The sequence below is a fragment of the Cyrtonyx montezumae genome, unplaced genomic scaffold (assembly GCF_038088225.1).
Source record: "Cyrtonyx montezumae isolate F1298 unplaced genomic scaffold, pur_monq_1.0 scaffold_32, whole genome shotgun sequence".
Lineage (NCBI taxonomy): Eukaryota > Metazoa > Chordata > Aves > Galliformes > Odontophoridae > Cyrtonyx > Cyrtonyx montezumae.
Genome location: NW_027072037.1, coordinates 3468250 through 3489759, shown reverse-complemented (window position 1 = coordinate 3489759; position 21510 = coordinate 3468250). Strand labels below are relative to the sequence as shown.

The window sequence follows — 21510 nt, the reverse complement described above, 5'->3', positions numbered from 1 at the left end:
TGGGGATGTTTAAAAGAAAAGCCTAATTTCAGAACTTTGGGGTTATGCAGCAGGTGCATTATCAGAGCTCGACAAGATCCATAGGTGCCAAAAAAATACTCCCCTTGCATTTAACATGTAGATAAGAGTCCTTAATGAGCCTGTAACCAAGTCTTACTCTTTGTGCAGCCCTTGTGGTAATTCGTGCCCATGTAAAAGCTTTGACAGTAAAACAGAGGTTTTAATTAGCTAAACCATTCAGTTTGCCTTATTAAAATACATCTGTTTTAAAATGATGTGTGTGCTCTTCAGTGATTTATATGTTAAAATTAGAGAATATGCGTTTTCTCCTGGCTTTGTGGGGATGTTATAGCAAGTTGGAAGGGAACTCTGGAGATTGTCTTCATGGCATTATTTATACTAATGTATAGTATTTCAAGTGAGGCTAATCTTATCCTTTAAATATAAACCTTATAATTTGTACCGTGTGGTGAGAAATCTAGCTATAAAAACCAGGAGTGGCTTCCTTGGCATTTGTTTTTCAGTCCAGCCTCTGTGTTTGAACGTGTGTGTGTGTGTATGCAACTGTTGTTGCTAGCAAAATTGAACTGTATACATTAAGGGTAAGAAAAAGCTAAATATCCCGGGATGTCTTTCTGAGAAACAATCAGAAAGTCATCACCTCCTGCTTCAAACAGTGACTGTGGTGACCCAGGGGTTCCCTGTGGTTTGTCCAAATGTAGTCTGTATGTCCAATTTCTAAAGAGCAAATGAATGCCCTCCAGTATCAGTTGATGAAAGATGAATTCCCATACGCAACTCATGTCTCAGTTCTGTATCAATGACCTGTCTTCAACAGAAAGAAGAGCAAATCCCACCGGGATATTAAGCGCATGCTGTGCGAATGCCCTCCTCTCTCCAAGGAAGAGCGAGCACAGGGGGAGGTTGCTTGTGGAGAAGACTGCCTGAACCGCCTGCTCATGATCGAGTGGTGAGTTGGAGAGTTGGGCACTGTTGTGCTCTTGATGCCTTGGGAGCCCCTGGAGGAATTTTCTGGTTGCTGGCCACAAGCTGTCGTCATGCTCCTGTTTCCACTGACCGGTGTGGATTCAGCTTCAGAACCTACAGAGAGCATTCACATCTGACCTTAGGTTTGCCAAATCGAGCACTTTTCTTAGGGACCTCCTGTAAAACTGACTGCCAAGGCCTGGAGTTTCTGCTCCTGAGGCTTAATTCAACTCTGTTAAGTGTGGCTGAGGGGAGAGAGTCAGAAACACACATACTCACTCTCTGTGAGTTACTCATTTCCTTTCATTTCTCCTTGTGCATCTGTGCTTTCCCCAGAGCCATGCAGGCCACTTCTTTCCCCTTCTGGAAGGAGTTGAGAGCCAAGGGAGCTGTTGCCTACCTGAGCATGAGGCAAGAACTGGGTGCCTGTGGCTGGGCTTCGTAGGCATGATATACAAGTCATACAGCTGGGTGGAAAGGAAGGAGTTACCTGGCAGAAGCCCTGCCCTTAGTTGTTAATTTAGCCCAGGCACAATGGAATGGGAGATCTTGGGAGGAAAACCCATAAAAACATGCAGAGAATTGGCCAGTTCAACCTATTTTGATTATACGACATACAAGCTCGGTAGCATTTGCATTGGAAATGTATTTATCTTCTTTCCAGAAATAGTCTGCATTTACATGTTGACAGTCAGATGGTTATACTTTTTATAGCAAAACACATTTGAAAGTTTGACACTGAATTTATTACTGTTACATGGTGCCTGTTTCCCATCTGAGCTGTTTCTGTTGCCGCTGTTGTCCCGATGGGAACTGAGTTTTCCATTTCCTTCTCTTAGTTCTTCCAGGTGCCCAAATGGTGACTACTGTTCCAACCGACGCTTCCAGAAGAAGCAGCATGCAGATGTCGAAGTAATCCTCACTGAGAAGAAAGGCTGGGGGCTCAGAGCTGCCAAAGATCTCCCATCGTAAGCTTTTGCCCTTTGGATGATGTGGTTGTGCTGTTTCACTCCCTCGTGCGTGGAAAACAAGTTGCTGATGTTGTCTTACTTTCACTCATGCTAGTAGATGTACTGAATTTCTTCCCATTTTACATACTGCCCTCATGCTCTGATGAGTGTTCCTCTTACTTACTGCACGTGTCCTAACTGAGCAGTGGATCACCCCTTCTGGTTTTATCCTCTTCCATCTGAGTTTAGTAGGGTTCTCAGTAGGGTTTTGGCAGGCTTGCCTCTACCTTTGTCTTGTGTTCACTGTGTTCCCTTCTCCCTGTCACCTGGCTTAAGAGGAGCATGCTCTCTTTGTGTCTATTTTCTTCTCACTTCCGAAGCTTATGCTCTTCTTGAGTCTTCTTCCTTCTCCACGTGGAGAACCCACGGGGCCCTTTCCTCCCTCATTAGAATATCCTTAGGTAACTGCTGCACTTCTGAGTGCTAGTTTTACACTGGTGTTGCTTACAGATCCAATCTGGTTCTGACTTGTCTTCATTTAGCTAAACCCAGGCTTTAACTCACACACCGTGCCTGGGTGCATGCTGTTATATAGTGTCTGGCACAGAGAAACTGCCTGGTCCTGAACACCAAAGCTGCACTGTGGATGAACCCATCTGCCTCCTCCTGGCTTGGCAGCACGATGGATGCAGTATTTCTGGGATTCCAGTTCTGTTCTGAAACTGGTGCGCTCCAAAACTAAGAGGGAGGAAGTGTAGCGCCATGTCCACGTGCAGGTGTGGTGCAGGGAGCAGGTCTGGCATGGGACAAAGGTGGTTCTCATCATCACAGCAGCAAGAAGAGCTTTTAAAGCCTCGAGAGAAGGAGCAGCAGTGCGTATGTGTGAGCCTGGGTACGCTCTGAATTCTCACAGGGCACGCAGAGATGAGTTGTGAAGATCAGCAGATGAACAACAAAGGACTCTGTAGGATAACTCAGTGCTCACCTTGCCACAAGAAGCAGTGCTGTGCACTGGGAGTTTCACCAGGCTCTGATTTACATTTCAGAAAGCTGTGGGATGGGCATGGTGAGCCTGCTCGGTCTCAAGTGCACGAGGGACTGTGAGCTTTAAGACAATCTGCCAAGAATTTAATTGTGCAAAGATTTTCTGTAACTCGGATTATTTTAGTGTGTTTCCGTGGAGACTGATTTTTTGCTTCTGTAAGGAGACAGATGTCTGTTGAGGAATCAGGGAATGGGTTCTGGCACTCCTGGAAAACTATAGATCTTAGGATAGTCTTTTTTTACTGCTGTGTCAAATATGTGAGACTAATGGAATCGTTAAGTCATTGAGGTTGGAAAAGACCTCTGAGATCACCAAGTCCAACCCCAGCCCATCCCACCATGCCCACTGACCGTGTCCCCACATGCCACATCTCCATGGAACACTTCCAGGGACAGTGACTCCACCACTTCCCTGGGAAAAGAGAGTGAAAATTGTGGTGCTTTCTGGCTTCTGATTGCCCAGGTTTGCCAGATATGTTACACTTGTAAGATGAGAGTCCTGTTGTTAACAAATAATACACGTACAGGGCTCCTGTGAAGCAGCAGCAATGACAACTGAAGTGGCAGTGGTGCAGCCCCTTACAGGCGCATCAGGCCCAGTTTTAAGGAAAGTTTTTAAGGAATCTGGAAGACAAGGAGTGCAGATTTTGCTGAAGATGTGGCTGTCAGTAAGTAGCTCACCTGAGCAAGCATCACATCTGTGCTGGGCTTGAGTACACTGAGTAACAGGGGAAGGAAATAACCACATGAAAACAACCATGTGAGGACCATATTGAGTAAAAGGGGAAATCAGTCAGTGAATACAAGAGCAGCAAAGGTAATTGCTGCAATTGTGTGTATGAACTCCTCAATAAGAGAAGTACTCAGCTTTGAGTAGATCTAAGTCTGGGGCTGACTGGAATGTGACTTTTGTTTCTGTGCGTGAAAATCTGACACTTGGAGAGAGTTGTGGGGAGTGGAAGAACTGCTGCAGAGCTAAAGCTTGTCCTGGAGAGGACAACCTGCTGTGGGCCCTCATAGCACCAGAAGACAGACAGAGGGCTCGCAAAGCCAACAAGGGGTGATGCAGCCAGAAGGAGACCACTCCCACCTGGCTGGGGATGGTTCAAAGACAGGATGAAAAAGGGCTTTTTATCCATCCCTCGTTTTGCCCGCTGTGTCAGCAAGGTGCAGACAGGTTTTCCATTTCATTTTAGGAAAACCATCCACCAGCTGCATGTTCCCTTCATCTTCTTTATTTTCCTCTGCCCCCAAAGTATTATTCTTTTAGAGAACAATCAGTGCTCAAAGGGCAGCATTTGTTCTTGCCTTTGTGCCCTCCATGCTGACGCTCCTGGTGGTGTGATAGTGTCAAAGCTGAGTTAATCCAAATTGCCTGAGATTAAAGCTGGTAGAGTGCTGTACCAAAAGGACAAGCTTGTCTCAGTAGCAGTTTTTTTCCATTCTAATTGCTCACTGTTGAGTGATGCTTTTTCCCCTTTGTGCTTTCCAGAAACACTTTTGTGTTGGAGTACTGTGGAGAGGTGCTGGACCACAAAGAGTTCAAGGCACGTGTGAAGGAATATGCCCGCAATAAGAACATCCACTACTACTTCATGGCCTTGAAGAATGATGAGGTGAGCAGGGAGCCCTCCTAAATGCTGGGCATTGAGATTGGCTGCTGGGCTTAGCCCAGCTCAGTGTGAGCACCCAGTGCCCTTCAGTGTCCCCCAAAGATAGAGTGATGGGGTCTGCTGGGAGAAACCACACCTCTGTGAGGTGCTTAGAGCTGAATTTGGTTTTGTTTTGTTTTTTAACAAAACAGTCCATTCTAGAAAACATATCAACAGGGATCCAAGTTTCCTTACTTCTCCAGTTTATGCAAGTATGCTTCTGTGGTTCTTAATGATTAATCTGTGCTTCAGCTTAGCAGCAGGTTTGCATCTGTGGTGTGATGGAGCTGTAATGCAGAGCTGCAGCACTGCCAACCTTGAGCCCTGGCTCATTGGGAACAAGGAGTATAAATAGAAATGCAATACCCAATTCTGCTCATCACTTCTGTTGAGATTTTTTTTTTGGGTCTTGGGATTTTTACAGTAAATGAGCTAAAAATACTCCCAAGTTCTTTTTTTTTCTTTTTCCTTTTTTTGCCCTCCACGTAAGCACATTTGGTAGGTGCCATGGGGCTGTGGTGTGATCACAAGGAAGCACAGAGGTGTCTTGTCCAATTAAGGAAAGGAGAGCACAGTGATCCATGGAGCAATCTTCCCATTAAAACATAGTCCGTGAGGCTCCACCGGCCCTGATATTCATTGTACCTTATATCAAAGGGTCAGAAACTGATGCTACAAAGTCAGAATCCCCACCAAACCAATCTGTAATGAAGACTGAGAACCACATATCACTTTCTTCTTTTTGGGGGGCACTTATTATCCCTATAAAATCTGTTCTCTCCTAATTAACATGATGCTGGTGATGAAGGAGGAAAGGGTGATGATTTCTGCAGTGATTGTGTTCTCCTTCAGCCATGCTGCGTTCCCAGATATGCTGCTCAATATTTCTACCTCGTGCCTAGGGAGGGCAGTCTGTTGTGTTATATTTGTTGTTTCTTTCCTTTCTAGATAATAGATGCTACCCAGAAAGGAAACTGCTCTCGTTTTATGAACCACAGCTGTGAACCAAACTGCGAGACACAAAAGGTAAACTGCTGGATCAAAGCTGCTGCTGCTGCCTCTCATTTCACTGTCCTGTGACTTAGCAAGCTCCAAGTGAAAGGCATTTCTCCTTTATCTTTGTGTCTCTTTGTTGTTTTTTTTTTAATGTAGCTTCTTGTTAGTCAGATGTAAGCAGCCACCTTTGAAATGGGCAAGTAAGGCTGGTTCAGGTAGCAAAGTTTAAATATATCACTGTTGCTTTGTGAAGAGTTAGTCTCGTTATTTCATGCAAAATTTATTTCATGGCTGTTTTAATAACCACTGACACTTTTTTTCCATGCCTTAGTGGACTGTGAATGGGCAGCTCAGAGTTGGGTTCTTCACCACCAAGCTGGTCCCATCAGGCTCCGAGCTGACCTTTGATTACCAGTTCCAGAGATACGGGTAGGTGCCATTTCTCTCTGCTTCAGGTGTTGCAAGTGCATTTTTCTGAGTGCTGATGCAATGAAGAAGTCCTGCTCCAAAGCTGAGCCTCATCTAGCAGAACAGTCAGAAATGAATGGGAATTCAGCTGCATGAAGTGCTACCTGGATTGTTTCTCTGTTTCAAACAGATGAGGTTGGGAGAGGAATTTTCTGTTTTATTTAAAACATCTTTTCCACTATCATTTTATTTTCTTTCTCTTCCATTTCATACCATCTCTCCCTAGTGGAGACTTCCCAGATAATGCTCTGTTTCTTTCCTCAATCTAGCTATTAATTGCCTGAGCTTTAGACTTTGCCACGCTCTTAAATAAAGCCTCTTCATTCTTTCCCACCCACTACTGTTTTACAACTTAGCAAATACTTGCAAGAGCTGTAAAAGCCCAACAAATAGCACATTCCTTCTCTGACTGACTGCACGTGTGCAGACTGCAGCGTGGGCTTCACTCTCTTCTGTGCACTTGAGCTCAGTGTTTTCCATTGGTGCTCATCCAGGTGTACTGGGAAGTATTTCACTCTCTTTAACATGATTAGCACAAAATGGCATCTAGCAGTCCTGAAACGTGCAATTATGAGATTAGCTGTAAGTCTATTGTATAATCCCTAGGCATCTTTAACAAATACTGTTTTTTAATGAGTGTTTCTTCGTTTTCCTTCTTTATCCTGCTTTCTGCAGCAGTGTAAGCAGAAGGATCAGAATTGAGTTTTAGTTATATTATAGGTTGATTCATGCTAAAATGTCACATACTACCATGTAGTTTTCTGTTCCAAGTTGTAGTCAAGCATAGGCCATAGAATCATTGAGGTTGGAAAAGACCTCTGAGGTCACTAAGTCCAAGCCCAGCACATCCCCACCGTGCCCACTCACCCGTGCCCTTCAGTGCCACCTCTACTCTTGTTGAAAACCTCCAGATCTCTGAAGATGAGACAGTACCTGGCCTGATAGCTCATTAGAATCCCCAGATGACATTTGTCAGCTTGAATTTCCGTATCAAAAAGTGCATCAGCCCATGACAGCTGTCACGGAGCAAGTGCTGTGCGTGGTGGGGGCTGGGCCTCACTAGGGGTCACATCCTAAGGTAGGTGGCCAAGTGCATCAGCCCAGCTTCCTTCCAAGTGGCCACTCACAGCACTCATCTTCCACCTGGTGTGGTCTTTTGCTGTACTGGCTGACTTGGTATCTCCTGTACTTGAGGTCTGGACTTTTCTAGATCTGGTCTCTAGGGTCTCCTTCCTCATCTCAGCTTCTGCTTTGTATAAGACACTGCAGCTTCTCCGTTTCTTACTGCTGGTACTGCACAGCCAAATTCCTCCATTCAGTTCTGCATGTTACACAGAATGATAGACTCATTAAGGTTGGAAAGGTCACCAACTCCAACCATCAGCCCATCCCCGCCATGCCCAACAAGCCAGTCATAAACCATGCTCTCAAGCAATTTTGGCTTATCATAGGATCATCATAGAAACATTTGAGTTGGAAGGGACTTGTAAAAGGCCATCTGGTCCAAATCCCCTGCAACCAATAGGGGCCACCCACAGCTCAACGAGTGTGCTCAGTGCCCTGTCCAGCCTGAGCTGGAATGTCTCCAGGGATTGGGCATCCACCACCATGTCATTTGGGTTGATTGCAAGGTGCAGTGTGAGGTTAGTGGACCCAACTCTCCAACCTTTTCTTTTCTGGATTTTGCCTCTTGACCTGGGGATGGCCTGGAACTGTACCAGGCTTTGGTTTTCTGTGGAAACAACAGGGAATCACAGCAGCAGTTTAAGAATTGAAGGGCTTATTTGATTTTTTTAGGGGCCAGAATGAAAGGCCTCGCCATGCATCAAGGCTCTGTCCCTTTCTTCTGCAAGAAGCACAGAACTGGTAAAGTACCAGTTGAGTCTGGGCAGCCTCGGTTTGCAAGACAGTGCATACCATCTGAGAAGATGGGATGGTGAACGTTTTCCATGTTTTCTTCTAACTGCTTAGCAGGAATTTGAAAAAGCAATAGAAAGAAAAGAGGAAGAGAAGTGTCTGGGCAGTGTGGTTAATGGTCTTTTCTCACTGCAGTATTGGGATTGAGATTTAACAACCGACGGTGAGTGCTATGAGTTCGTTATTTAACTGTGTGTTACTTCTGCCCCCAAACAGCAAAGAAGCTCAGAAATGTTTCTGTGGTTCAGCCAACTGCCGGGGCTACTTGGGAGGAGAGAACAGGGTCAGCATCCGGGCTGCAGGGGGGAAGATGAAGAAGGAACGCTCCCGTAAGAAGGATTCGGTGAGTGGGATTCCTGGATGTCTGATCTGTTGTTGGTCGTGGTTTTGTTGGCTTTTTTTCTGTTTCTTTTTCTGATTTTTCCTGAAAAAGTGACAGCATCAGAGAGCTGACCCAGGGCATGGCTCTCTGTGGAGCCTTCAGGTCACCTTCACAGCCTTTCTCTGGGGTCAGTGCCTCCAAGCAGCCTCGAAGTTCAGTCTCCATGGGTGTGTTTCATGGAGGGCCCTGGACACTTGTGTTTTCTTGGTACTTTAGTTTTACATATGTGCTCTGGATTACTGAGACCAAAGTGCCAACAGGGAGGAACTGTGGCTGCACTCGATGTCACTGATACCCATTTAAAGAAGAGCATCCTGAATTCTACATGGCTTCAAAATTCTGTTGTGTTGTGTGATTTCTAAGCGTCACTGAAATGCAACACTGCTGAGGACGTTACCTGAAATTGGACAGCTAAAATGCTGCCATCCCGGAGCTGGGATGTGAAATCTGAACCTCTAATTGCTTTGGCCTAGAGGCAAGTCAGTGTGAACACCCACTGTGTTCTGTCTGAGTTAGCTCCAGTTGTGTCTGCAGCTGGATGTGAATGAAATAAGGAATTGAAATCCAGTCTTTTTAAAGCCTTTTTATAGCTCCTCGTGCATGTAATCCTCTACAAGTGGTTACATGAGCCTGTTCCCTGCACTGAATGGCACTGATGGGTTTATGGATGCAGGGAGCTTTGCAGAAAAAAGTCAGGAGGAGTTCTTAGGAGCACTTTACACTCAGGGAGAAGCGGTGTGCACTCCATTTGCCTCCTACAAAACAGAATTTATCTCTGCTTGAGGAATGAATGCCTTGTTCCTACCAATAGCATTTGTTACCTGCTCTTTTGGGAGGTGCTGCCGTGGAAAATGCCAGCTCCATTTTCACATGCTGAAATCCCGAGGGTCGGGAAGCCAGGAAGTCAGAAGTCATTTGTAAGTGGTTTTAACATGCTTATTAGTGCCACTGAGCAGCGAGCCAGAGAGCGAAGATTGGTGCATCAGTGTCCGCATGGCGAGTGATGCAGCGACTGGCTATGGTTATCAGTATGAATTGGATGTTTAAGGAATCATTGCAATTAAGCAATTTGGAGCACATCTGTTTTCCTATGTGAAAAGGTAAACCTCCAAGCAGAAGCATTTTGGGCACACACTTGGAAATTCCCCTGCGGAGCACATTGCACATGGCATGGGTGTATATATATACATCTCAAATGTGCTATTCATTAGCCCTCGTTAGGGCTGGGGATGCCTTGGTGTTGCGTGCGGGTACGGTTACAGGACAGGCTGCCCTCTGTGCCTTCCACTTGGGGTGGTGTAAACAGAGCTGGTGGGAACACTGCACTTCTGTATGGTATTTCAGGTCTAAACAATGCTGAATGAAAGCTGTAATATTCCAGATAAAAGCGACCCGACCAAACTGAGTCAAATTAAAGCCAGACTTCTGTCTTGCTGTATGTGAGAATGAGTCGGGAGGGACTCTCAGAACCAAGGGAAGGAGCTCTTAGCATCATGTAGGGTGGCCTGATTGTGGCTTGCTGTCCTCCCCACAGGTGGATGGGGAGCTGGAGGCACTGCTGGAGAACGGGGAGGGGCTCTCAGACAAGAACCAAGTTCTCAGCTTGTCCCGGCTGATGGTGCGCATCGAGACCCTGGAGCAGAAGCTCACCTGCCTCAAACTCATCCAGGTGAGCAGCTCCAGGCTGGAGTGGGATGGAATTGCTGGGAAAGCAATGTCTTGTAGCTATCACTCAAAGAAGAAGGGGAAAACAGGATGAAAAGGGGCTCTCAGTGATGCCAGCTCCCCACGTGTGAGCTGAGCAGCTCTGCTTCCTTCGTAGATGATGTGTAATGGTTGCCCTGGTTTTGTGCTTGGTGAAACTGCATTGTAAAACGCCCATTTCTAGAAGCAAAGCCATTCCTCTTACATAGGAATTCAGAATGTACACGAGTAGTTTGTCAGCTTAAAATAAGAGCTGTCATATCTCCGAGCTTATCCTGAATTCCTCTGAATCAGTGCAAGTCACCTGCAGCCAGCTTATAGGGTAGCATGTTACCTCGTGAAGTTTTATTCTTCAGAGTGAGCCACTCACCCATTAATGGTTGTAAATTTCTGCTGCATGCACTGCTGCCCCCAAACCAGCAGCCTTTACCAGCTGCGTTGTGTCAGACACGTGCTGATCTTGGCCTGGCTCTCTGCTTCGTATGCTTTCTCTCTAGCAGTGAGTCTTAGAGGTAGCACCCACCCAGCTCAGCAGTTAGCCACCTTAAGATGTGGAAAACAAATGTAGTTTTTGAGTTGCTGACCCTCCTGTGTAACTTTGGCCCACGCAGAACACGCACTCGCAGTCCTGCTTGAAGTCCTTCCTGGAGTGCCACGGCTTGTCGCTGCTCTGGATTTGGATGACAGAGCTGGGAGATGCCAGGGGAAGCACTGCCAACAACCTCAAGCTGCAGCTGGAGGTCAGTGGTTGCCTTAATTCCATCAGCTTTGAAGCTGTCGTTGGTGTTTCACTGATGCCTTTGATAGAAGTATTGTGTTGGTGCAAACAAACTGCAGGTATCCTCGCAGCCACAGCCTGAAACTTCTGCTTCAAGGGGTGTTTTAAATACATGGAAGGAATTTGCCTCTGTGGTTTTTCTTCAATTTCTGAGTTAGTGACATGAGCCAGAATTAAACAGCAGTGGCAGGGATCTTCATTTATTCCACACTGAACTGCAGAGGCAGTTTGAGTATTGCTTTGATGGGCTGAAGTGAAACTTTAATACTTCTGTTTTCTGTATGCACTTCAGGATTGCATGCAAAATACATCTGGAAGTTCCTTTCCTAAAGATGCACCTACAGAGCTCTGCTGTGGATTTTGGAGAGTTGTGCCCAGCCCCGAATCCAAAGACAGAAAGCAGAGCTCAGGGTGCCCATCCTGTCACCAGCTCCTGCTTCGTGACCCCGAGGTGGTGGCACTGCCTGGCAGCTCTTCTTCCTTAGCTCAGCGTGGTTTTTCTCCTTTAGCATTTCTGAATGAGTTGTGCCATGCTCATTTTCTGATCCCAAGAAGGATTGTGTCTGACTGCCTCATAACCCATACTCCTGAAGAGTATTAATAATATAATAATGGCATTGATGGCAGGCCAGCTTTGGCAGTCATACTTCTCTTCAGAAGCATCCAGCACACCGTTCAGATTAGTATTTGATGGCCTCTGCTGCATGGCAGTAGGTTCAGGCACTCAGCATCATTGTTCTCAGAGCCAGATCTGCTCTCCACAAGTGTTAAGAGGGCATCAGAGTTGCTGTGTCATTGGTGGCTTTGTCTCCACCCTTGATGCATCTGATCACACCACACTGACTTAAAGTCTGGTGGTTTTTATGGATTTAATATTCTCTTAAAATCTGTGCAGTTCTTTACAAGTGAGGATATGATAAGGGTCAGATCACACTTTGTTTTTTTGGTTGTTTTTTTTTGCCTGGCTGTCTCTTGCTTCAGAAGGACAGTTTGTCAGGGATTTGGGCTCTGGTTTTGAGAGAGAAGCTGCTGAAGCCGTAGCACACATTCTGAAGTCTCTTGAGATTTTCTTTACTGCCTATCCAGCCACGTACTGCCCATTTGACCAGTGGCTGCTGAGCTGTGCTGGTTGTCCTGGGAATGGCTGTGGCTGACTGTAAGTAGTGCCTGAGCAACTTCTCTGAAGGAGTGGTGATGCAGTGGCACAGGCTGCCCAGGGAGCTGATGGAGCCACCATCCCTGGAGGTATTCAAGAACCGTAGGGTTGTGGCACTGAGGACGTGGTCAGTGGGCATGGTGGGGTGGGTTGGGGTTGAACTCGGTGACCTTAGAGACCTTAATGATGCTGTGATTCTATTTTATGATCCCGTTCACACCGATACAGTTATTTCTTGAGAAAGGTGAATCGTTCCAAGTGGGAGAGAGCTGTAAATCCTTCAGCCCTAACAGCTGTGATTCCTTCTCTGCCGTTAGATTATGAAGACGCTGGAGCTGCTGCCGATACCCACCAAGAACATGCTGGAGGAGAGCAAGGTGCTTCCCATCATCCAGCGCTGGGCCCAGACCAAAAGTGCCATCCCACAGCTCAGCGAAGGCGATGGGTACTCGAGCGAGAACACGTCGCGCGCCCACACACCGCTCAACACGCCGGAGCTCTCTGCCAAGCAGAGTGCTGAAGGAGACACGGACACCCCCAAGAAACTGGTCTTTCGGAGGCTGAAAATCATAAGTGAGAACAGCATGGACAGTGCCATCTCGGATACAACCAGCGAGCTGGAGGGGAAGGAAGGCAAAGAGGACCTGGACCAGCTGGAGGTCGCCCCGACGGAGGTGTCGGAGGAGCAGCAGCAGCAGCAGGAGGTGAAAGCGGCCGTGGACACAGCGGTGGAGAGCAGCAAGCCACAGGAGCTGGAGGCTGAGCCTGAAGCAGAGGTCAAGGAGAGCAATGGCACCAAGCTGGAGGAGCCCATCACGATGGAAACGCCGTCCCAGGATGAAGAGGAAGGCGTATCTGACGTCGAGAGCGAGAGGAGCCAAGAGCAAACAGACAAAATCGTGGATGTGAGCGACTTGGCCAGCAGGCTGCTCGACAGCTGGAAGGACCTGAAGGTAAGAAGCACCCTGCTGCACCTGCATCTCCAGCACCTCTGCCCTTGCTGAGCAACACACAGGGCTGAGGTGCGTGCTTGTTGGTAAACTTTGACAGCTGAGATTGCCAGTTGTACATGAGGATCTTTTCCAGGTGCTTTCTATATATGTCCTTCCATTGTAAGCTACCCTGTCTGTGACTCACAGTAGGTTTCCAGTTTTTCTGTGCTGCACGCTGAAAGGAGCAGATGAGTATGGCCCCCACAAAGATGCCTTGACCCTTCTAGTTACAATTTTTAGACTGTTCAGAGGGAGGGCAGCTCTGAGTTCTCAGCTGCTCAGAAAAAGGCCGCAGGCATTTTTGGTTTGCATGGCCCAGTGTCCATCAGTGTTGATACAAACTGACCAACCATTAGCCTTCAGAGTTAATCAAGTTATCAGAAGATCATCAGTGTTTCCTGGTCTGCAAACATCTGCTTTACATCTGCAATGTAGAAAGCCTCCAGAAACCATTGGTTGGCAAGTTCCATGCTCTTAGTGGCAGCTTTTATCCCAGGTTCACCTCTGGATGTCTGTAGTTGGTATTTTTGAATGTTAATCCGAGCCTTTAAACGTAGCTGCTTTTTAACTAAAAACCATTTTACTTCTTAGAGCAGATAACTCAAGAGACTGGTTTGAGGGCTACTGGTTGCCTTCTCCAGGACTGAGCACTGGAGCTGGCCTTCTTGGCCACTTGATCTTTAGCCAGCAGTTATCTTGGATGAGGTTGAGGACACAGTTCTCTAACTTGCCACTCAGTGCTTGAGGTATTTCCTGGGGGGTTTCAATAGGTCTTCGGGAACTTCTTGTCCACCAGCTGTCTCTGTAGGCTTATATTTCTTGGAGGGTGGGAGCCTTGCTTTTCAAGCAGTGTCTGCTGAGGATCCTGCAAAGTAAAGGCAGTGCCCACTCCTGTGGCTCTTATGTGCTGTCCCCACCAACATCACCAAAGTCAGATGAGAAAAAAGGGACCCTTGCTGTTTCCCAGTGCCACTGCCCCACAGCTGAGTTGCAGCTACCTACCACTCCAAACAAGGAGGTCCAGTTTTAATTAGTAATCCTTAAGCACGTTTACATTTTACAGTGCATCAGAAGGGTCAGGAGTTCTTTGCCTATTGAATTGGATAATGCACAGTGATTTAGGTTGTTAAAAATGAGTGGTGCCCATAATGCAGTACCATGTGCACATAGATGGAGGAAACACAGTGAGCCTTGAGTCCTTGAACCTCCTCTTGTGTTGTATAGCTGTCATAGGTGCAGTTGCTCACATTTATGAAACATATCTGGAGTTTTACTGAAGAGAAATCTTACCTTAATCTCTTGAGTTTTTTCAGAAAAATCTCATACTCTCAAAGTTCTGCAGAATTGTTTGAGCATAATCTTTAACTGGGGGAGGAAGTAGGCCTTTACCATATGAAATATGAACTAAAGTGTCTGTCTGTAGAAGAGTTAGGCTGTGCTTGGTGTTCCTTCCCCTCTCCTCTATACGAAGTGGATCTGTGATATTCTCTAGATTGTAACCTGCAGACTCCTCGTGTGGGCCTTGTGGGTTAAATTTGGGGTTGCACTGAGACAGAGCCCTTTCCCGTTCAGCACAAATGCTTGGGGTTGTTGAAGTTGAGGGCTAAGCTAATTCCTGTCCTGTGCTGGAGATTCACTTGCTCTGGACCATCCACACCATTTTTCACTTGTGCAGCTAGAGGTTCTCACGTGCTGCTGTGTTTAAACTTCAAGCAGCAGACAAAAAGTGTTCAAAAGCACTTGAAAAAAGTGGGAAGTTGCATGGAGTGGGGAACTTCCCTCTGTCATGCTAACACCACGTGCCAGGTCCCAGCCTGTGTTAGCTCTGGAGCCTGGAGGAGCTCAGATTGGGTGCAGTGGGAGCCCTCAGCCATCAGTTTGGGATGTGGACTTGCATCCCCTTCGTGTCTGTTGCAAGGGATTTATTATCGTGAGGATGCCCCCAACCCACTGCAGCATGTGCTCGGGGTGAGGGTGTTTGTGATGTACTCAGCCAAGCAGAACTGTAAAAACAAAAACAAAAAAAAATCATTTTCCTCCTGCAAACCACATCCCCACGTGTGGCACTCTGAGTTAACTGCTTCTGTCCACCTTCCACCTGTTGGGATGCTGCCCAATGCTAACGATGGCGCAGCCCTAAATGACCAAAGGAAGCTGGCTGGGGTGGCTGGGAGGGGGGTCTGAAACCTCGGGACTTAAGCTTTGTCCTCTCCAGTGGTTCTGATGACCCCCTTTGTAATTTCACCCATTTCCATCCAGCTTCTCAGGTCAGCGAGGAGCTTGTTAACATCACCAGCTGACCTTGTGTCACCTTTTCTCAACTCCATTTTCAACTCCGTGCTGAAGAAGGGAGAGAACGTAGCGTGCGTGCTGTGAAGAAACAGGAAGATGGTTGGGAAGCTGGATGGTGCATGAGCAGTGTAATAGGTGAAAAGAGGACAGAGGTGGTTAACTCAGTGATGCCGACGTTATTTTGGTGCGTCCATTGCCGCCAATGGACGTCGCTCTGGGAAAATCCCGACCCCTGGCACGAAAGGATTAAGTGAGCTACCTTTTTCTATACCTCTACACACAGGCCAGCTGCCTTGGCTCCTAGGGCTGCTCTTTGCCCCACAAGGAGCAATGCCACTGTCACACATCCACTGCATCACGCACCCACCCCATCCCATGGGAGGAGTTTTCAGCCTGGGCTTGTGCCCGTGTGCCCTGCTCTCCAAGCATGTGGTGAGCTCTTTCCCCAGGCTGAAATCAGACCCAGCTGCACCCCAAGGATCGTGCTGTGGTCCTGTGCAGGTAAGGCCTCAAGGACAGCAGCCAGACCCACAGCAGAACAACACTTGCTGAGATGGTGGAGGGCTGTGGTGCTCTTGGAATCTCAAAATATCTTCCAGCTTCACCCTCGCTTTTCCAGTAGGGTTGGCACCACCAAGGGGATGTGCACGCCTCTGGTGGCTGGAATTTAAGCTGTTAGGGACCTGCCCTGAGGCTTTTCTCCTTTTGAAGGTTTAAATCTCAGTAGGGGCAGGTAGCACGTTTGGTGTCAAGTGTACTGATAGTTTGAGTGCTGTCTGCCCATTGGGTTTCATCACCACTTCCCTAAAGCTGATCTGCAGGTCCTACAGCTCCATGTCCCACTCCTTAGACATCCAGTGACGCTCTGCAGTCTGTGCATCTCAAATCTATCCTTTAGAGAACCAGAGCTGGATAGGAGTTATAGAGTCACAGTGTGGTTTGGGTTGGAAGGGACCTTACAGCCCATCCCATGCAGCCATGGGCAGGGACACCTCCCACAGCCCAGCTGCTCACAGCCCCATCCATGACCTCGGGTTTTAGCTGAGCTCTTTAGGCTGTGTAACTATTTAGCAGGTCAGTGCTAAGGTGGTATCCTCACTGCTTGGCTGTGGTAAGGTGAACTTTCTCTTCTCCTTTCTGTGAGCATAATTATTGGCCCAGTAGGGATGGCAGATCCCAGTCAAACACCACACAGCCATCCCAGAGTGACAGGCTACCATCCCACCACGTGCATCACGTGCCCTAATGAGGATGTTTGGCATTGGTTACAACTTCCAGCAGTTCATGGAGACAACAGGCACTGGTGAGCAGCCAGGCTGTTGCTTTGCACGAAGGTTTTTTGGTCTTTACATAAAGTCTTTGAGGTCAGTCCTTATTACCTCAGCAGTGTCCTGTAGCTTCTTGCTTGTGTGCAGGGTTGGAGATCATAGAGTCAGAAAATGACTTGGGTTAGAAGGGATCTTAAAGGTCACCCAGTTCCAGCCCACTACCACGGGCTGGCTGCTCCCTCTACATCAGGCTGCCCAGGGCCCCAGCCAGCCTGGCATTGCACAGCTCCAGGGGTGGGATGGAGCATGTACAGCTCTCTGGGCACGTTCTTGGGATGAGCCTCTCTGCCCTGTAGCAGCTGGATTTTTCCAGTTCAATGCCATCGAGCAAAATGAAGTGAGAGCTAATGGAGAAGTGTCTTCCTTTCCATTCTTCCTTTTTGTGTGGCACTGTGTCCTTTGAAACTAGAGGTAATTCTCTCTTGGCTCAAGGATGGCACCTGTGCACCCAGCAGCCTCATGCAGGGATTTTTATTTTCCTTTCTTATGCTTGTAACACTCCTTTTGCTTTACTTTCTGTATCTGATTTTCCATGTAACTCATTAAAAATGGTTCTCAAAGGTGCAGAGCCCTTTGGACTCTGCTTGTGGCGCTCCCATTGATTTATTTAGCAGCGAGCAGCTTCCGTTTCCCAAAATAAACCAGGCTCTTCAGAGCATCTGTTTGGCCACCAGCTGCTCTCCATAGCACGCTGCTGACACATCCCTCTGCCTGCTGCTCTTCCAAAGGCTCTGCTGCATCTGCTCTCCCCCAGCCCGACCCTGGCACTCCGCATCCACCATCCAGAAATAAACTCCTCGCTGCCATGCAGCAGTTCATAATTAGCTAGGATCTGTGTTTATTTTATTTTTTTCCAGTAGTTTCATGTTGCATGTTCTGCTGTTTAATAGGAGAATCCTTTTTTGGAGCTGGGAAGTTTTGTTTCAGACAGCGTCTGTTCTCTTCTTGCGTGCTGCTCTGTCCTCCAGCAGTCTGGGCTGGCTCATTGGTTCCAGTATGGTGTGGACCCAGCAGCTTCACTTACATCGCGTGCTGCTCCCTGAGTATGAGCTTTCAGGGGCTGGTGGTGCACAAGGGAAGAAAAAAGAAAAGGAAAAATGGTGCTTTGGAGACTGTGGAAGCCTCAAGCTCAAGGCAGAAAGAGAGAAAATAGAACGACAGAGTCGTTAAGGTTGGACAAGACCATCAAGGTCATTGGTCCTGCCATCAAGCCATGCCCACTCATGGAATCACTGAGGTTGGGAAAGACCTCCAAGGTCATCAAGTCCAACCATCATGCCTGGGGCTGAACAGACACAGGGATGTGCCCTCCTTGCATAACCAAAATAGGTATTAGACCCTACTTAAAAAAAGCTAGTCACATTTTACAACCTACAGGAGCACTGTTGAGGTGACTGTGCCTTGTGACTGGGCCGCAGTGGCATTTCTTACCATTTATTTCACCAAAAGAAAGTTCAGCTTTTTAGCCCACGGTGCACGTGGTTAGGTTTGAACAGTAGAAGTAGAATTAAGCTTCAAGCTTGGCTGTCATTAACTGTTGTGCTGGAGGTGGGCATGTTGCTGATACAGCATGGTGCAACTGGGCAGCCCCGTGGAGTGGTTGTGCCTTTTCCAGCCAGCTTGAATAAAATAAAGGTTGGCAGTTAATATTTTGAGAGAAAATAGTTGGTTTTGCTCTGAGATTTTCTCTCGAGTCCTTAGCAAAGTGAGCTGGAAGGTGGCAGGGGTTTGCCATCCTCAGACCTGAACTTGGTGTTATTTCATCGCTGTATTTCTTTAAAAATAAAGATCATGTAGGGTTGGGAATCATACAGGCAACATCCGTGCCCTGAATTAGGGGAGATTTTGCTGCTGCATTGAAGGCAGTGTGATGCTTTTTCCCCCCAAGGCATCGCAGTGCTGCTGCTGCCTTTGCTGTTGGGTTGGGTACAAAGGATTAATGGAAGGTGGCTTTGCTCCAGTTTGGACTTTGCTGTTGATCACTAAATGACATTGCAAGCAAAGCATTGCTGCCGTGGAGCAGGAGTCAGGAACTCAGAGCTGCTGGGATGTCAGGAGGGCACTCAGCCTTTAAAAGTGATGTCACACCTTTCACTGACATAGCACCTAAAATGGAGCTTAGCAAAGCAACACCCAGCCAAAATCCAGGTGTGTACAGAGTGGGGTGTCCCTGATGAACAGCTGCCCTGCTCAGCACAGAAGCCCCATAGACTCCACAGACACAAATTGCTGATGAAGGACGGTGTATAGAAAGCACCACAGTAACTTGCTTAAAACTTTGTTTCCAAATACCCTTCTTTGGTGTTTGGGTTAAAATTGTGATTGAATTGCTAGAATGATGAGTTCTGATTCTTGCAGCCCTGTGTACTCAGGGGTGTTCTCACTGAAAACCTGACTCTGTCCTCTGGCTTGTTTTATAGGAGGTGTACCGAATCCCAAAGAAGAGTCAAGCAGAAAAGGAGAGCAGTGGTATGTACCCAAATTTTCCCATGTATTCCTAAAAAATGAGTTAATTTTCCCAGTGTGTGATGTCAGGAGAGTTTCCTAATTGGTAGCTGAGCTGCTGATGCTGTGTCCCAGCCCTAAATCCAATCCAGACCAGTCCCTAAACCCCTAAAATGTTGGATGCACCAGCAGCTGCTAGCAATGGAGGTGAGATTTGTTTGGAGGGAAGAGCTCTGAGGTGGAGGCTTCTCCCTATGCTTTGTGCCATGATCTCATGGGGTGGTCTTGTGGCTGATGGAGGGACCTGCATCACCCATGGAGATGCACCCAGAGCAGGTGCTATCACAACCAAACCCTTGGGAGGGCACTGGGTGGTCCTGGTGACCCACAAGCAGGATGCACAGCAGGGATCTTGTCCTGCTGTTCTCTTAAGCTCTTAAGAAGAGGAGTCCTTTGGAGCCTGGGGTGAAAACTGAAGCCACCTCTGGGGCTGGAAGCAAGAATGCCAGGGAGCATTTGGGATTTTTCAGTGACCTGAAAGCTTCTTCTTGAGGCCTGAGCCCACCAGCTCTGTGTCTTGCAGTATGGACTCTGTGTCAGTGGCAGTATGCGTGGGGAGGTTGTTGCTTTGCAGTCAGGTTTTGGGGTGTCAGAGCACTACAGGAAATTTGTGCTAAGATCTGGAGCCTGAAATAGGTTTCCTGCTGAAAGAATGGGAGGAGGGGCTACGAGTGACGCATTTTCATCCATTAGGTAACAGCTCAGAAGTTGGAGTAGTGTCTGAAAATAGAAATGAAAATGGAAGCTGTATTTTAACCACACTGCAGTCCTGAGGCTGATTCAGGACAACCTGTAATTTGTTTTGAATGGGGACTCTGTCGGCCAACACAGAGGAACCACTGAAACTCCGAGAGGGAGCTAGGAATACACTGAATTGTAAGAACTCTCTCTTTTTACCCATTTTTCCCAACAGCTGATCGAGGCAGAGAGGCAGCTGGCCTCAGGGATCAGACTCCCACACCCAAGAACCCCCTCCTGAGCCGCACGGACCCTGAGCGGCAGAGCCTGAGCAAGGAGAAGAAGAGGAGGCGAGACTCACTGTCCCCTCCGGCCTCAGCATATGAGCGGGGCACTAAGAGGCCTGAGGACAGGCAAGTTGGACCCTGCCAGGGGTAAAACACTGGGAAATCGACCCCAGTGGCCTCTGGAAACACACAGGGATGGGGAAGAGAATGTGTTGGCTGAATGCTGTGTGTGGGGCGAGTTGTGTTCCCTGGGCAGCGGTTGTGCCTGGAGTTGTGCTGCTCCTTGGTGGGCTCTGGGGACCTTGGTCTTCGTGGTACTTCTTGTGGCCCTCATGCAGCAGTGAGCAAAGGTGTAAAGGGGTCTTCAGAGAATCATTAAGGTTGGAATAGAGCTCTGAGGTGATGGAGTCCATCCATCGACCCATCACCACCATGCCTGCTAAACCATGTCCCTAAGCCTGTGCCCTTCTGTACTGCCAATCCCCTTGCCCCTGAGTCATACAGTTCTGAAATTCAGCTTGCAGCAAGCTCAAGCCAAATGGGACTTCTAACTCCAACCAATCTCCTCTAGCAAAGCAGACAATCTCTGTTTAAGTTACCCCAGCAGCACTTCTGCCGTTCCCATTCTTCACTGTTTCTCTTCTGTGTTCTCTTTACTCGAAAGCTCCTTGTTCCTTAAGAGAAGGAACATATTACACATCTCGTGTTTCAGGGAGCCTTGAGATCATATTAAAGGCACTACCAAGGAATCTCCTTTACAGAAGTCAGCTTTCCATTGTCCCTCTTCAGTAGGATCTAAGGCAATGTAACAATTAGGGAACAATTGCTGGCGAGTCAGCCATGCCAGCATCCTTTTGTCCTCCTAGTAGGAAAGTTTGAGATGTCTGCCTTAAAAACAAGCCACAAACCTACAATACTGTTATTACCCGTTTGGAGAGGTTGTAAACAGCACGGAGGGCTGGGGGCAGGAGGAGGGAGCTGTGTAAGTGGGGTGTTTGTGGAGACAGGAGAAAGCCTGGAGGGAATGGTGTGAAGGAAGTCAGGCTGGAGGGGAGCAAACAAGCAGCTCTTCACCAGGCAGAGTGAGAAGAGGTGAGCAGCAGCTCTGGGAAGCTCCAGCCCACCCCTGCAGTCCCAGAGGTGCTGCCTTTTCCCTAAGTTTCCCTCAGTCCTCCCTTAGGTACGCTTGTTAGGAAGGCTCACAGCAGAACCAGAGCAGTGGAAATCTGAGTGCAGCAGAAAGGGGTGGAAAAGGAACATGAGGGATTGGAGCAAACAGAAAAGAAAATACAAGAGGAGGGGTTGCATGAGCACAGTCTGCTGTGACTCGCGTGCTGAGTCCTCACTTCTCCTCTGTGTGTCCTTCCACACCAGCTGCCTCCCATGTAAACTCC

The 21510-nt window shown here is 47.7% G+C and overlaps 1 protein-coding gene across 1 annotated transcript in view; it reads left to right on the top strand.

Moving 5' to 3' along the window:
- SETD2 (SET domain containing 2, histone lysine methyltransferase) overlaps nucleotides 1-21510 on the top strand; it is a 50854-nt gene that overhangs the window by 19298 nt on the left and 10046 nt on the right. The window contains exons 4-14 of the mRNA XM_065744981.1: nucleotides 839-970; nucleotides 1827-1955; nucleotides 4474-4597; nucleotides 5582-5659; nucleotides 5961-6058; nucleotides 8231-8357; nucleotides 9931-10065; nucleotides 10712-10840; nucleotides 12352-12987; nucleotides 19067-19115; nucleotides 20065-20263. Coding sequence (XP_065601053.1) covers nucleotides 839-970; nucleotides 1827-1955; nucleotides 4474-4597; nucleotides 5582-5659; nucleotides 5961-6058; nucleotides 8231-8357; nucleotides 9931-10065; nucleotides 10712-10840; nucleotides 12352-12987; nucleotides 19067-19115; nucleotides 20065-20263 — 1836 coding nt within the window. The remainder of the gene's footprint in view (nucleotides 1-838; nucleotides 971-1826; nucleotides 1956-4473; nucleotides 4598-5581; nucleotides 5660-5960; nucleotides 6059-8230; nucleotides 8358-9930; nucleotides 10066-10711; nucleotides 10841-12351; nucleotides 12988-19066; nucleotides 19116-20064; nucleotides 20264-21510) is intronic.